Source organism: Montipora foliosa, chromosome 9 (genome assembly GCF_036669935.1).
Source record: "Montipora foliosa isolate CH-2021 chromosome 9, ASM3666993v2, whole genome shotgun sequence".
NCBI lineage: Eukaryota > Metazoa > Cnidaria > Anthozoa > Scleractinia > Acroporidae > Montipora > Montipora foliosa.
Window position 1 is genome coordinate 34,746,572 of NC_090877.1, and position 14,229 is coordinate 34,760,800.

General features: G+C 41.2%; 2 protein-coding genes across 3 annotated transcripts; both read left to right on the plus strand.

The window, feature by feature from the left end:
- The first annotated feature begins 3,590 nt into the window (after positions 1–3,590).
- LOC137969838 (uncharacterized) lies at positions 3,591–4,763 on the plus strand. Its single transcript, XM_068816218.1, has 2 exons — positions 3,591–3,736; positions 4,223–4,763. The coding sequence occupies exons 1-2, from the start codon at positions 3,667–3,669 to the stop codon at positions 4,573–4,575; spliced, it is 423 nt and encodes a 140-aa protein (XP_068672319.1). The 5' UTR covers positions 3,591–3,666; the 3' UTR covers positions 4,576–4,763.
- A 1,322-nt stretch (positions 4,764–6,085) lies between these two features.
- Positions 6,086–13,099, plus strand: LOC137969837 (micronuclear linker histone polyprotein-like). 2 transcript variants are annotated; one of them, XM_068816216.1, is made up of 3 exons: positions 6,086–6,452; positions 7,014–7,100; positions 8,956–13,099. In XM_068816216.1, the coding sequence occupies exons 2-3, from the start codon at positions 7,025–7,027 to the stop codon at positions 10,965–10,967; spliced, it is 2,088 nt and encodes a 695-aa protein (XP_068672317.1). In that variant the 5' UTR covers positions 6,086–6,452; positions 7,014–7,024; the 3' UTR covers positions 10,968–13,099. The 2 variants fall into 2 exon arrangements, with proteins under 2 accessions (XP_068672317.1, XP_068672318.1); XM_068816217.1 differs by having other exon boundaries at positions 6,086–6,448; positions 7,012–7,100.
- The last annotated feature ends 1,130 nt before the right edge of the window (positions 13,100–14,229 follow it).

The following is a 14,229-nucleotide window of genomic DNA, read 5'->3' on the forward strand; positions in this document are numbered from 1 at the left end:
AAATGGTGTCCACTGGGAAGGGCCACGGTGGACAAAGGAGATACTCCGGCGAATATACGTGACTCACGCGTGAATCCATGATGGCGGCTAGAATTTTCCGTGGGCTCGAGAGCAAACAAACTCGAGCATGCGCAGCTCATGACAGTGCCGCTTTAAGAGGTATATGAGTGTTTGTCTAAGGGCGCGTTTGATTGACCTTATTCCGGAATTAGAATACTTGGAGTGATGACTTAAAACAGTTTGTATAGCATTTTAGCAGGTGTTTGAGAATTCTATTGTGAATCTCCGTAAGAACGAAGGATTTCTATCTCCTATTCCATGTATTCTATAGACCTTATTCATAAATGGCGGTCAATTTATAATTCTTTTGTCGAAGTGCAAATTAGCCTACCAAGCCTCCATACCATACAGTGAATTGAAAAGAATTCTTGCTTTAAAGTGAGGCTTGGTAGGCTAATTTGCACGTGGACAAAAGAATTATAAATGTGACCGCCATTTATGAATAAGGTCTATTCCGGAATACGGTCAATCGAACGCAGCGTAAATATCTTATATTTAAATACATAATAATAAGGGATACATGCAGTACTTACCTGCAGGGCTGTAAGCTCTATTACCAGCCGCTGTAAATGAGCCAGCGCTCACTCCCGTAATCACCGAACTCGATCCAGCCTACTGCAGAGCTGACGTAGTGGTGAGAGCACGTGCCCCAAGGTTCGATTCCTAGACTCGGCGTCATATATGCATATGCGGGTTGAATTTGTTGGTTCTCTACTCTGCTACTCTGTGCAGGGTGTGCGCACCCCTCCCCCCTCCCCCCTGAGATGACCTGCGGCTTTCAAATACAACTGGTATTCTGGAAGGAAAAAAAAGTCACCAGTCAGCTACCCCATTCCTTAGTGGTGCATCCCCTTCTAAGAAAAATCCTGGATCTGCCCCTGCTTGTCTTGACACTACCGCATTTATATTGCTAATTACTTTTGTTGTTACAGATGTCCACCTTCAAAAATTGGGAGAGACTACTGTCTTCGCATGCGAAAGTCGATAAACGGCTAGCTCAGACCCACTACGCTGTGTAGGAGTCGTAAGAAGAAATGAAAAAGACGTCTGTTGGAGCGATCGGAGACACATGAGCGGCATTTTGTCCCTCCTGTCGCGTGTCCACGTTTCGTGCGAGGAATATGACAACACGCGTTTCACCTCCCCTACCAAATACATATGTTCTGAAACCACCCGTCCCTTCCCCATCCCCCGTGCTCACTCTAACAAAACGTTTTGTTTGCAAAGATCCGCTTCCTTCTGAGAACTGAGACCCCGCTAGATGGACTTACCTAGAAGCTTGTAAGTGATGGCAGGAGGCCATGACTAGGAGAGTACAAGTTCATTGTATTCGTGGAACGGCGTTTTTACAGACCGAGTTATTTTTAGATTAATTTTCCCGCGACCCAGACATTTCCAGCCAATCACTCTTAATCAGTCTTACGAGAGAAATTACCAAGTCTTATTAAAGAACTCGTCTAAAAGTAGTTTTTGCTGTGAAAATGGCGTTACACAGGCCTGCAATAGTATTGGAGTTGTAGGCTCCAGGTTATGGCATTATGAGCTACTGGTAAAGTAGTGATGGGTTTGGTCCTTCATCAACAGTCCATTACCCAAGAGCAAGAGTGAATTAGATCAGAGTGTTGGCCTTGCCCCAGCACATTCACGAATGGATATATTTTTTGATACACTTTGCGCGAAACAAACAAAGGGCCGCCAATTTTAACCAATCAGAAGAAGCCATGTCACTCGTGACTGCTTCTGCCATGTTTTTTGGGGGGCATAGACCTTATTCATAAATGGCGGTCACATTTATAATTCTTTTGTCCGAGTGCAAATTAGCCTACCAAACTTCATTTTAGAGCAAGAATTCTTTTCAATTCGCTGTATGGTATCGAGGCTTGGTAGGCTAATTTGCACTTGGACAAAAGAATCATAAATTGACGGCATTTATGAATAAGGTCTATGACAACTGATTTTCGCAGGAACGGGTATTCTAAAAATAGACTCATTTGTTACTGCGCTGGGGAGCCCACCCATGCCATAAAAACGCTCTTGTCTAACAGCCCTTTTCACGGTTAGTTTTTCTCATTTGCATTACAATATAGTATAGCATGTATGTGGGGCAATTTCGGGTTATTTGTAGTTTTAACCCGAAATTGCCTTGCATCCACGTTAGATTACATTGTAATACAAATGAGAAAAACTAACCGTGAAAAGGGCTATTCACTTTTGCCAAGAGTAAGAATCTGGTATCACGTTTGTCCCCATCAGCGTCAGAAAAGTGTCTACTTTAGAATGATTAATAAATCACACACGGCGACACACTATAACACCAACTTGATGTAAAAACCTTAAATAACAATGACCACAACCAGGTTTTCTAAGCCCGCGAGACTGAGCACCCCCAGCAAACCATTGTTTTAACGAAAACCACTGTTCAGCAACCTGGATCTGGTCATTGCTGTCTAAGGTCTTCCAACTTGGTGTAGCCAACACATCACACATGCGCAGAACCATACCACCAAGGTGAATTCGCAACAACTGAAAGCCATTACGACTTTACTGAGCACTACCAGGCGGTTGTTTCGGACACTACTTTAACTGGCAGCTCCACACAACAAATGTGGTGAGCTGGGTTGGGAACAGCACAGCCGTTCTACCACGGCAAACGTGTGGGGTGTCTAAGACACCCGCCGGGTATGTTAGTTACGCCATGCAGATGAGGCCCAGCAAGCCGAAACAGCTGTCCATGGCTGCTAATTGACCGGCTGAAATGGTTGTGCGCATGCGTGATGTGTTGGCCACACTGGGTTGTTGTTAGCGTGTGTCACCTTGCTTTTTTTTTCCATTTTTAGACCACGTTTTGAGGGAAATAAACAAAATACCCAATGATGTACCCAATTCAAATCACTCGAGGTTGAGATTCTTTGTGTACTGAATTTGTATTACAACAGGAACCCGTGACCCGGAGCTTATAACTCTACTGTGTTCGTGTAACGGAGTTTTTACAGACCGATTTATTTTTAGATTGAATTTCCCGCGAATGAGTCTCCCACAGGAGCCCGATGACCAATTACAAGAAATTAAGCTGACGTCATAGGGTCACCGAACCGGAACTGACATTGTTTTTTGACCTAATTCGCGGGAAGGGCTAGTCTAAAAATAAACCTACTTGTGAAAACGCCGTTTCACAGACGCTGTATGGAAGTTGCACGCTCCAGATGGGCTCTTGATTATAATGAAGAATTCACACTTAAATTACATGTAATTACCTGGAACAAAACGTTTTATTCGCAAAGGGTTTTTAATTGAAATGGGTAGAACATTAGTTAGCCGATTCGGCCTATTGTTTATTTTCCTGCAAAACTTGGTTTTAAAATAGACACGTTTTGGACGCTGATGGGGACTGGGCAAATCCAAATCTGGGTAAATCTCACTCTCGGGTGATGGTGGACTTTTGCCTTAATCCACGACAACTCATGTGTGAAAAAACTATAAAGACCTTAGCCGAGTAATGATCAATAATTCATGACCTGCGCAAACGCTTTCAGGCGCTTCTAGTTATTTAAAATTCTGTGATTTTCGTGGGTTCATAAAGGTCTCGTTAATAGTTATAAACTAGAGATGAGGGCGGATATCTCCCTTGTTTTGGTCCTTCTATTAACAGTGACATTATCCACGGCAAGGAAAAACGGTTTGTATCAAAGCATCGAATTTACAGTTTGTTCGCCGACTTGTTGATCCCTTCAAGTTGTTATCTATTTAAACCAACCAATACTAGTAACCTGTTAATGTTTACCGAAAAAGATAGCGTACTTTGAGGACTAATATCATAGGATTTCTCCACGCTACATGCACGGCTCTAATTTATCTTCTTTCATATGAAAGTGTATCTGTGTCACATGGTTGAATTTTTTTTTGTTTGTCAACAAAGCACATCACGATTGCGTAGAAGCATAACCCCGCCGGCGCACGAAGTGCTCGACATTCCGTGGGATAGGTCCAGAAAAGTATATTTGTTGCCGAGTTCCGCCTGATCGGGTGTCTTTATAAAAGGTATACCTCCCTGGTTTTCACCTAAAATTCAAGGACAAATTTTATGATGCGGAGTCAGACATGACCAGTTCTTTGTAATTGTAAGTTCAATGCGACACCTGCCCTGTTTAACTTTTGTTTTCAGAAAAGAAGTCGAAGTCACGAGACAGCAACCGTTCACTCGTCACTGAACTCATGCACGCCGAGGCTTCCAACCCGGAAACAGGGAAGGACGTCGGGGCCAACGCGTCCGTCGTCTTGGAAAAGATACCAAGATTCAAAACTAAAGTAGCGGAAATCAAATGGAAGCTAAACAAAGCTCGTAAGAAGCTTAAAGTTGCTAAGCAATTTGTTGCGCTTGCGGACAAGGTGGCCGCCATGAGACAGAAAGGAAAAGGCGGAAGTCAAATGGTGAAAGATGTGATAAGGAAGGCGGAAATAGCTTTAGTGCACGCTGGAGAGCATATGGGACTTGATTACGTACATTTCAAGAAGTAGACTTTAACATGCAAGGATAGTTTGGCCACATGTTCACAAAGAAAAACAGGAAAGTCTTCATTCAGCCAAAATCGGCTGACAAATCTTCCAAATGCAAATCTGTTTCGTGTTGTAAGTATAATAAAATTGTAACCTCGATGAGTCTTAAGTCATTTTTAATATACCAATCGTTGATCAATAGAGATTCTTTTTGTTTTAACATTGTAAAATGAGCACAGCATATCATCACAAGTGTTTATGATGCTTTGTATATACACAATCCAGAAATACTAAAAGGTGGAGGGGTTACATTCATCAATGCTACCAGTCAACACAGGGCAAAAAATTTTCCATTTCTTAAAATGTTTTGTAAGCACATGTTCCCGATTGCTGCAACCTTTATTTCAACTTAGCTTGGGGTACCAGTGGCCTGTGGCGCCAACGATACTCGCTAATTGAAAATACTCTACTGGCCGGAGATTTGAATTCAGTACTCAGATATATCAAAAGAAACTCACGCCGCCGTTCAGACAGAAAACCATCATTTGTGACAATTCCCTTCAGAAACAATGCTTTTCGTAAAGCTAGACATTTTTGAACATTGATAAACTTATTTTTCTAAATTCCGACAATATCTCTGTAAGACGAAACTGAGGAATTTTTAACAAAAACCGGACATTTAAACGCTCTTAATTAGAATGCTGAAGTCTGATACGCAGTGTTCTTGCTCTAATGCGGTACTTATTTTGTTTCAAATCATTATTGATCCTCAAGCCCGCGGCCACATAGGGGCTTTTCTAATGAAACGAATTCAGTGAAAGAACAGAACAGAACAACAACTTAGAATCCCGACTGAGCGGAGGTAAACCAGTTGGATATTTGCAAGTACCGCCGAGAAGTTGAACCAGGAACTGCCATGCAGGATGAAATTCAAGGAGCGGTGAGAACGGGTCTTCTGGGTCTTGAACGCGGTGTGTTCGGTTCGGATTTCAAAGCAAGCGCCCTAACCACTGGGCCCTTTTGCCTTCTTGTCAATAACGTACTGAAAAGCTCTCCACCTCTGATGAAGCTCTCTTACGCTCTCTTGTGAACTCAATTGCTTTATCAGAAATTTAGGCACTGAATCAAATACGAGACACGAGCTCTTAAGGCTGGTTTTCACTAGCATTGCAAGCATTAGCACAAGCGACATTTTCCGTGTCGCCAAAAGACACTACTGCGTGAGTCTGCGTATTTTGCCAATGCTGATGATTGCGTTACGTGTGAAAATTTACCGACCTTGCACCCAGGCTCCTTCACTTCTTCTTACATGATGTCTAAAAAGGGACATGATTGAAGCTTGCCAAATGTCAGCGTATCTCAGGGAGAGTGGGGTAAGTAAAGCCCCTCCCGAAATCGCACTTGTATTCCTTATATTCCCAATACCCAGGGTAAACCACGCAGAATTTCAATTGTCATAAAACCAGCTGAGACTCACCTAGTAGGCTCGTAGTCAAGAAACCGTCCGTGTGAATTCCACTCAGTGCTAAGCGCGGCCTTTTTTCTGCGCTTTGATTAAGGACAATAAGGACTCAAGTGAAAGGGGTTACAAAAGATCACAATCCGCAATCGGCAAGTGAACACAGAAACAAAGGCTGGGTCACTTGCCATATCAAAGCAACATTAATTGTTAATCACACCCAACGGGTACCTTGACAGAACGCTGGAGAACTCGACAAGTTTCCAGTTGAAATTCACAAAATTATCCACTTATTCTTTTTACTCATAAAAGACTACATTGGATAAACTGCTAGATAATTCGTAATCTGGGAGCTCTATCAGTGTGCAAACGAAATTATAAATTTTGTTAGTGGGTCATGCTATAGGAGATCAGGAAAATAAAGGGCGCCTACGGAGAGGTAAGCTAAAGTAGTAAACTGCTTAAGGTCAGGTTGTAGCCGATAACCCAACCCAAAGGATTTTGCGAGAAAAGTTTTCAGTCCTGTAGCTGAACAGTTTGGTTTGTTGATTTCACGAATCAATTGAAAATTTCGTTCGGTTCAGCATGTCTTTTGGAACTTGTTTACGGTTGTTAAGTAAATAATATAAACTGTTGTTTAACATATTTTACGTACTTTTTACGTTATCTAACTTTCCGGGAGGCAGTTTAGAGAGATTGCTAATATACATTACATTGGTTTTGCCAGAGGAAGGTTTTGTGGAGATCCACGCCCTTATGTCCAGAAGTGCACATTACTAAACCCACGGGTGGCAACAGCGATGGTCGTTGTTCTTTAAATTGTTTACTACGACGCCTTTTCGTAGCTCAGTTTGCCCTTTTTCCAAAGAACTCGCGTGACAAAAACACACGCGCAAAGTTCTAAGAAGAGCACTCAACTGATCCTTGCTTTAACCAAATAATATTCTGCTCTCATTGATTTTATAAAATGTTTGAAATAGTCTGGTTTTTTTTTTCATAGCATGCGAGATTATGAGGCCAAGACACTCCTACTTTCCACACGTGTTTGTCGTGTTTGTCGTCAAAGCGTTTTGCCAACCAGCTAAAGGTAAAATAGGTAATTTTAACGATAGTTTTTGATGGAAGTCACGGAAAACTAAGAAAGAAAGAATGAGAAAAGTCATTCGGTTGAGCCATGGCTTGCTCCCCCGGAATCCAAGAAATATTACTTTGTGGAACCGGGTCCCTGGAAACCCAGCTATGATTGCAGGCAATCACATCCATTGGGGTAAAATCTGGAATCCCGGAATTGGAATTTGGAATCACCACAGAGAACAGTCCAGGTCGTCCGCAATCCCGGCAAGACTCGGGACCCTGAAAAGGGGGTAGTTCCAGGCTGTTTTACCCAACCTCGTTCCCAGGGCCTTTCGGCGCCGAGAGTGGGACGGGCGGGCTCTCGGGGGTGAAAAGCCCTGGGAACGAGGTTATATTTTAGCCTTACTTTAATGAGCAAACACAGGAGTCCATCGCTCTTGGTAAACAGCAGATTTGTATGGCTACCAAAAATAATGCGACATTTTCTTCATCAAGAAACATGTTAGAGTGCTCAAGCACGAGAATGTGAAGTAACAGGGAATCCTCCTTATTTGGCACTTTGCTGATAAGTGTTTTTGAAATCTATTATTAGTTTTGTGTGAGACTGCGTTGTTATTTCAAGGAGAACATCTAATTCTTGTACAAAAAAAAGCAAAATGTCGCTCGTGTATTTGCATAATAATAGAGCCAAATTCCCAAAAGACGTTTTCGCTATGGTTCAGTACACCAACATGGCTGCCATGACGTCAGGTGCAAGCCAGGGATTGGTCAGTTGGTGTTCAAATGGACCTCGCCGTCATGGTAACAAGAGATAAAAATAACATTTTCAGAATGGCCGCAAATCTAGAAAAAAATTGAAATACCTATCATCGCGGCTTAGGGATTCGCTTCGCTTTCTTATCTCATATTCTCTTAGCTCACGGTATTTTTTGTCATGTGAAGCCAAGGGTGAAAATATTGGAAATGCATGGCTGAAGCGTGAGAAAACTGGCCATTTTTTTCAAGCTCAAAACAAGACATTACATCAGAAATCGCCAGAAAGTTGATATGGATGTATCGCACCCCGCTAAAATTCTTTTGATGTCATCTTATTGAGTGATTAGGAATTTTATACTGGTGAAGTTAGGTTATGAATTGTACCAAAAAAACTTCATTAAAGGGAACCTCCACTAAAACAACAAAATAACTTTAAACCACAGAACATAATGTTTACAGTTGGAATTTCTCAATCTTTTTCCAATGAAAGCGTTTGTATTCGAGAAAAATAAATTCCAAAAACGCTTATTTTGGCTTTCAAATTTCCTGGGCGCCGCCATCTTGAATAATTGTGACGTAACTTGGTTGCCTTATTGTTCCAGAACAATCGCTCTTTGTATCAGAACAATAGGGCAACCAAGTTACGTCACAATTATTCAAGATGGCGGCGCCCGGGAAATTTGAAAACCAAAATAAGCGTTTTTGGAATTTATTTTTCTCGAATACAAACGCTTTCATTGGAAAAAGATTGAGCAATTCCAATTGTAAACATTATGTTCTGTGGTTTAAAGTTATTTTGTTGTTTTAGTGGAGGTTCCCTTTAACAGTGTACTATTACGCAAAGAGAGAACCAGAACAAAACAACGCATGTGCACGCTCTCCGATCGCGTATTATGGCAGATTTCTCAACGTTTTCTCTGTCGTCATGAAATGACTAAATTTAGGTCTTGTGAAGAACGATAATTTCTCAGTTTCCTCGCTCAATATCAACTCTGTTCATGCCATTTTTATTCCTGGACAGTTGCCGTATATTATACATTCCATTTCTTGGAACTCACAATGAAAATGAACGTTTCATTAAGTAACAATTTTATCTGGTTTATATTTTATAGGTAATCTTAACGCAGATCTAAGTCTTGAGAAAATCATTGAAGAAGCTGAAAAGGAGTCGAAACAAATCGCTAACGAGATAAACCAGTGGCTACTTCGAGAATCTGGTAGTTTTTTGAAAGAAGACGAGCAAATGCACTTTCGGTCGAGACGATCTGTTGATGTCGACTTCGGAGAGTCAAGAACGGATACGAAGCTGTTATCGGAAGCAAGCCAACATATCGAACGCAGAGCAACTACTGATAATGACAAAAAGGTCAAAAAATATCCTAAGAAAAAGAAGGGGGTTTCTGTGATCAAAAGCAAGACAACGAAAATTAAAAAGAGTAGGAAACCTAAGAAGAAACATAAGGACAAAACTATGAAAAAGAAAAACAGTAGACGCGCGAAGCAAAGAATTCCTGTACAAGCGAAGAGGGGTAACAAAGCGAAAAACGTTCAAAAACGTACTGACGAATTAAGCAAAGCTAACCTTGTAAAAGAACTGATCGGAGCTGATTTGGATGCAAAAAAGGATCTTGGTGTACCTGAAAAGGCGTACAGACAGTTGATCGAGATCATCGCTACCAGTGCAGAACCGATCGTAGAAAATAAAAAATCGGATATCGCTAGGCCCCTACCGAAAGCACTAAGCTACCATAACAAGTTGACGAACAAGCATAAGCGAGTTTTGGCAATTCTCGCCAAGATGGCACCAGACGTGTTACGAAAATATTTCCACAGAAAAGGACTCGACAAGTATTGGAAAATCATGGAAAATTTGAGGAAAAGAACTATTTCAAAGCGGGGAAAAAAGAGGTCGCATAAAAATGCGAAAAGCTTGAAGGCTAAAGTCATTTTCTCTCCGAAAAAGACTAAACCTTTCTCGGTATCGAAGCACCAAACAAAAGCTAACTTCAAAAAAGCCGAAAGTAGAGGAAGTCGGTATTCGCGAAGATCCAAATTTCCGAAAAATCCCACCAAAATGAAAAAAGCGGGCACTAAAAAGCTGGAAACGAAAAAAGCGCGGAAAGTTAACCCAAGAGTTAGAGAAGGGCAACAAATAAATAAAACTGGATACCACAAAAAAAAAGGAAAATTGAAAGATAGGCAGGTGCAAAAACGAAAAGTTATCCCACGGGTTCACGTAAACAAGAACGCAATAAAAAGCAAAATAATTGTTCACGAGGAAGAGAATCATAACAAAAAAGCTTCCCGGAAGACTTTAAAGAGACCGAACATATTGACTTCCCGTGAGAAGTATCCCTTAGTGACACAGAAATCTGCAAAGAAGCCTAGATTTCCGGAAGTAAATGATACAAGAAAGCAAGGGCACGGAGAAAAGGGCCGATTGGTGGCTGTAGCATTCAAGAAGGAGTTATCTCTCAGGAACACGACCAAGCAAATTATATCTACAAGTTCTTCCCCAAAAGGCAACACAAGCCTTACAAAAATCCCAGAAGGCTCGCTTAAGCCAGCACAAGGGGCTAGGTCAATTCAAAACAGATTTTCAAGCACAGAAACAGGTAATACGAAAGAAGAAGAAAAGACAGAAAATCAGCATCAAAGTAAAGGAATGGCTGTATCTTCAATAAGTAATGTCACTCGCACTACAAGCGCCAGAACAAGCAACTGGAAAGTCATTAGCGATGAAAAACACAAGCACGTCGATGTGAATCACGTGATGGCAACGACGCATTCTCAACAATCTTCGACAAGACAGAATCAAAAAGTAAATGAGACTTCCCTGGCCACACAAAATAACCCTGGTGCTGATACGATTGAGTTTTTGGCGGCCAAGGTCAAGAAAACGAACACTTTAAAGCTAAAAGTGGCGCAAGCACTTCTAGCTCATTGTGAAACACAGAACAGGCTCAGACAAGTGTTTAATGATGTGAATTCTTCGCTGAAGAAGGCTGAGGCTCTTGCTAAAGCCATCGGAACAAAATTCGGTATCAAACCGAGCGATATTAATAAGATCACTTCTCAACACACGGAGGATGCGGTAGAGCAGTTTCTTAACCATTTGTTTTAGGAGGCAAGGACTGGCTTTATATTATCATTTGACTGACAAGACAGAGGAAGTTTGGGGCGTTGGCCGTGATGTGTAAATTCACAAAAGTTATTTTTAGATCTAAAGTCTGTTTTCCGAAGCGTCCGGTGCATTGCGTAATGGCGGCTGTTGGATATATTTCGGAGTCGTGATGTTCATCCAACAAGCCATTGGATTCACAAGAAATAGTTGTTATGACAGTTGAGTCCACGTCTCATCGGTGTTAGTTTCAGAAGGCGCGAAAACGAGTCTTTCGGGTCAAAAGAAGAATTTCTTATCGAAGGACTGTGTGATTTCTTGATTCTTGACTGTTTCCTTCGGTCCTTTTCGAGTAATTTGAGGTATGTCTGACCTAATTTTATCGCGTAAAGTATGGCAAGGCATTGCAGAGCATATGGATGTGTTAACCGAAGTAACAACCCCAAATGCTCAAAGCTATCGAGGGCAGCTTCCATTCAACAACTGTAGTTTCTATTCTTCTGAAAAAAAAACGTAATTCTGCATAGGAACTCATTGTTGTTGTTTTTCGCGTTCCGTTCGCTAAATGTCTTACTTTTCTCCATATCTGATGGAATGTTGACCCGAATGCCTCGCTTCCGCGCGCTCTGAAACAAACACCGCTGAAACGTGGGCTCAACTGTAATAATATACACTTAATGTATGGTCCCGAGGGAAACAGTTAGTTTTGTTTTCCCGAGAGTCCTGCACAGGACTCTAGGGAAAACAAAACTAATTAGTTAGTTAATTTAAGCCACGAAAGTTCTTGTTTTAGTATTCAGTAAAAGAGAGACCCGATCAAACGCAGACTCGAAGGTTGCTCTGAAGAACAGCGAATAGTTTCTTCAAGCTGCCATCCATGATCCTCCATTCCCATAAAACTTTCCCGTTAATTTGAACGCAATAATTTGGATCGTTTCCGTTTACAAACGGTGCAACTACATGCACAAGTAAAGGTTGGACCAGGGATTCTGTGAGCTCTGAAAAGAGCTTCTGGTCCAAGTCATTTACCCTTACATCAGACATCTTTGAAACAGTGTTGTTTATTACCGACCGCAAGCTGTGATTGCTAAGCGACTTTAAATTTCGCGCGCGACTGGTTTTTCTGCCTTGTCAGAAGTTTGTCGATTAGGCTGCTACAGATGACTGGTTTTCATCAATAACGTATTACTGCGTATTCTTTCTTCATGGCAACCATTGTTTTCGCAAAGACAATGGCTTGACTCCGAAAACGCGCCAAGTTTCAACCGTATATTTTCAAACGCAAAAGTCTACAACTTATTCTGCTCCAAATTTCGAGAAAAAGCTATTAACGTGTAGGTAATACATGTGTATTAACTAATCTGCTCTATCATCTGAACATTTGTCCTTAGTTTGGCAGAAAATCGATGTGTAACTCTAATAAGGGTCTTTTTCCATACTGCCGATACCGCAAAAAGCCCGATTTTCAAAGTAAAAAGTCTACAACTTAATCTCGTTTATTTCACTTAAAAATAGGCCACCATGATATATTAACCCTTTAAGTATAAGAATCCGCTCTATCATGTTAAAGAAATTGCATTTTTACGTCCAGAAAAGACGATTTTAGTCAGTCTATCGCCCCCTAAACATCCATTTTCTTTACTATTTTGACACTTTTATCGGGCATTCACGCTTGAATAGTCTGCTGCAATGGCTCATTGATATGCGTAAATGTCGCACCATTTCTCCCGTTCATAGTTCTTGTCCTTCTGTGGGGCCATTTTCATTACTAGGGCTAACGCTCAAAGGGATTACACGGGAATAAAGATGACTTTAAAGTTAAACTCGAATACATGTCTCTGCAAAAAATACATCGGAGTTGTACTCTTCTGCTAACGGGATTTTTAAGTAGGTCATGCTTGCATCGAGCGTATAAGCAGACCTTACCTTATTTAAGATGCATGAACTATTGCGCGCAGCCCCAGACTCTCTCACGTGATATACTGATAGATCATGTAACGCCTGAACAGCCAAATCGTGCAGTTGGTTCCACAAAGCCACAGTCAGCACTCACAGTCAGCTTGCCTTGAATCTCCTTTGTTGACATGCAGTTAACAAAGTACATATGCTTGTATGCATTGGAAACTACCCACTTACTTCTGGTTGTGAACAAAGGTCCATCTAATGTTGATTATTCTTGTAGGTTTGTCCTAATTGGTCAGCTTCTTAGCCTATTACAGAGTCTGGTAAAGGCTCTGGGAATCGATTTGCAATACACTGACCTCACGGTTCTCGGGAAAACAAAGCGAGGACCAAAAGAAAAAAAAAAAAGAATCAATAAAAGAAGCTGACAGTTTTCCTTCATTCGTTAATTTAATTTGTGTTATGTCCCTTAAATTCCGCTTTTTGTATCTTAAAACTCAACTTAAGACGTAAAAAGAAACTGACATCGAGAAGCCAAAACAACGTTTATGGTTTAGACATTTGAAAGGACACTTTGTTTCCAAGCTTTCTGTGTTGTACTTGACATATATTTATACCTGTAGACGTCACCAGCCACGTGAATAAGTAAATAGGCGGCTTATGTCTCAACGTATTTACTTGCGTTAGCAACATCAGCCACTGTGAATGGTTTACAAATAACCCACCTCCATTTTTTGTGAAATAGCATCAAAAAGCAATGAGCCCACGGCTTCCGATTCCTAGAAGAGTGAAATACACGCACTGAAACTTTTCTGGAGTCAAAAGGACATCGGAGAGGAGGGATGCGATATGTTGGTAATGTTAATCCTCATTGGTCTTTCAACAGAACTTGGAATGGAAGGTACGTAGTGTAAATATTTGTTTTCATTTATTATTGTTAATGACAACTATGAGTCTATACCGCCAGTCTCGGTTTGTTGTCGGTTCCCGGTTCTGTTTTGAGTTTTGTCATTTCTTTGTTAAAGAAAACCTTAGCGTTACCTGTAGTGACCTGTTTCCTTTGATACGCGTCGATGCAGTAGCGCTATAACAGGGTAGGTGTCATCAACAAACTGTAGAACTGGCAATAACTTAGGACAACGAAGTAACAAAAACATGACTTTCCCTTTAAAGTGAAAGGGATTCCGAGAATGAAAGCAGGTCGGCTCCATGTGAGGTTCAGTGTCCGGCTTTGCATTTTAAAACTTTTCACCACAAACCATCCAGGTATAGCAGAATGCCGCTGACCAGAGCCAGGAGCCTACAGCTCCAATACTTGGTCTATGTAACGGCATTTTCGCAGATCAAGATAGTTTTTAGAAGA

What these genes read in the sequence shown, in the direction of transcription:
- LOC137969838 (XM_068816218.1), top strand. Translation starts at nt 3,667, where the DNA reads ATGAGGGCGGATATCTCCCTTGTTTTGGTCCTTCTATTAACAGTGACA. An exon ending in ATCCACGGCAAGGAAAAACG is followed by an intron (nt 3,737 to 4,222) that starts GTTTGTATCAAA and finishes TTTTGTTTTCAG; the next exon opens with AAAAGAAGTCGAAGTCACGA.
- LOC137969837 (XM_068816216.1), top strand. Translation starts at nt 7,025, where the DNA reads ATGAGGCCAAGACACTCCTACTTTCCACACGTGTTTGTCGTGTTTGTC. An exon ending in GTTTTGCCAACCAGCTAAAG is followed by an intron (nt 7,101 to 8,955) that starts GTAAAATAGGTA and finishes TATATTTTATAG; the next exon opens with GTAATCTTAACGCAGATCTA.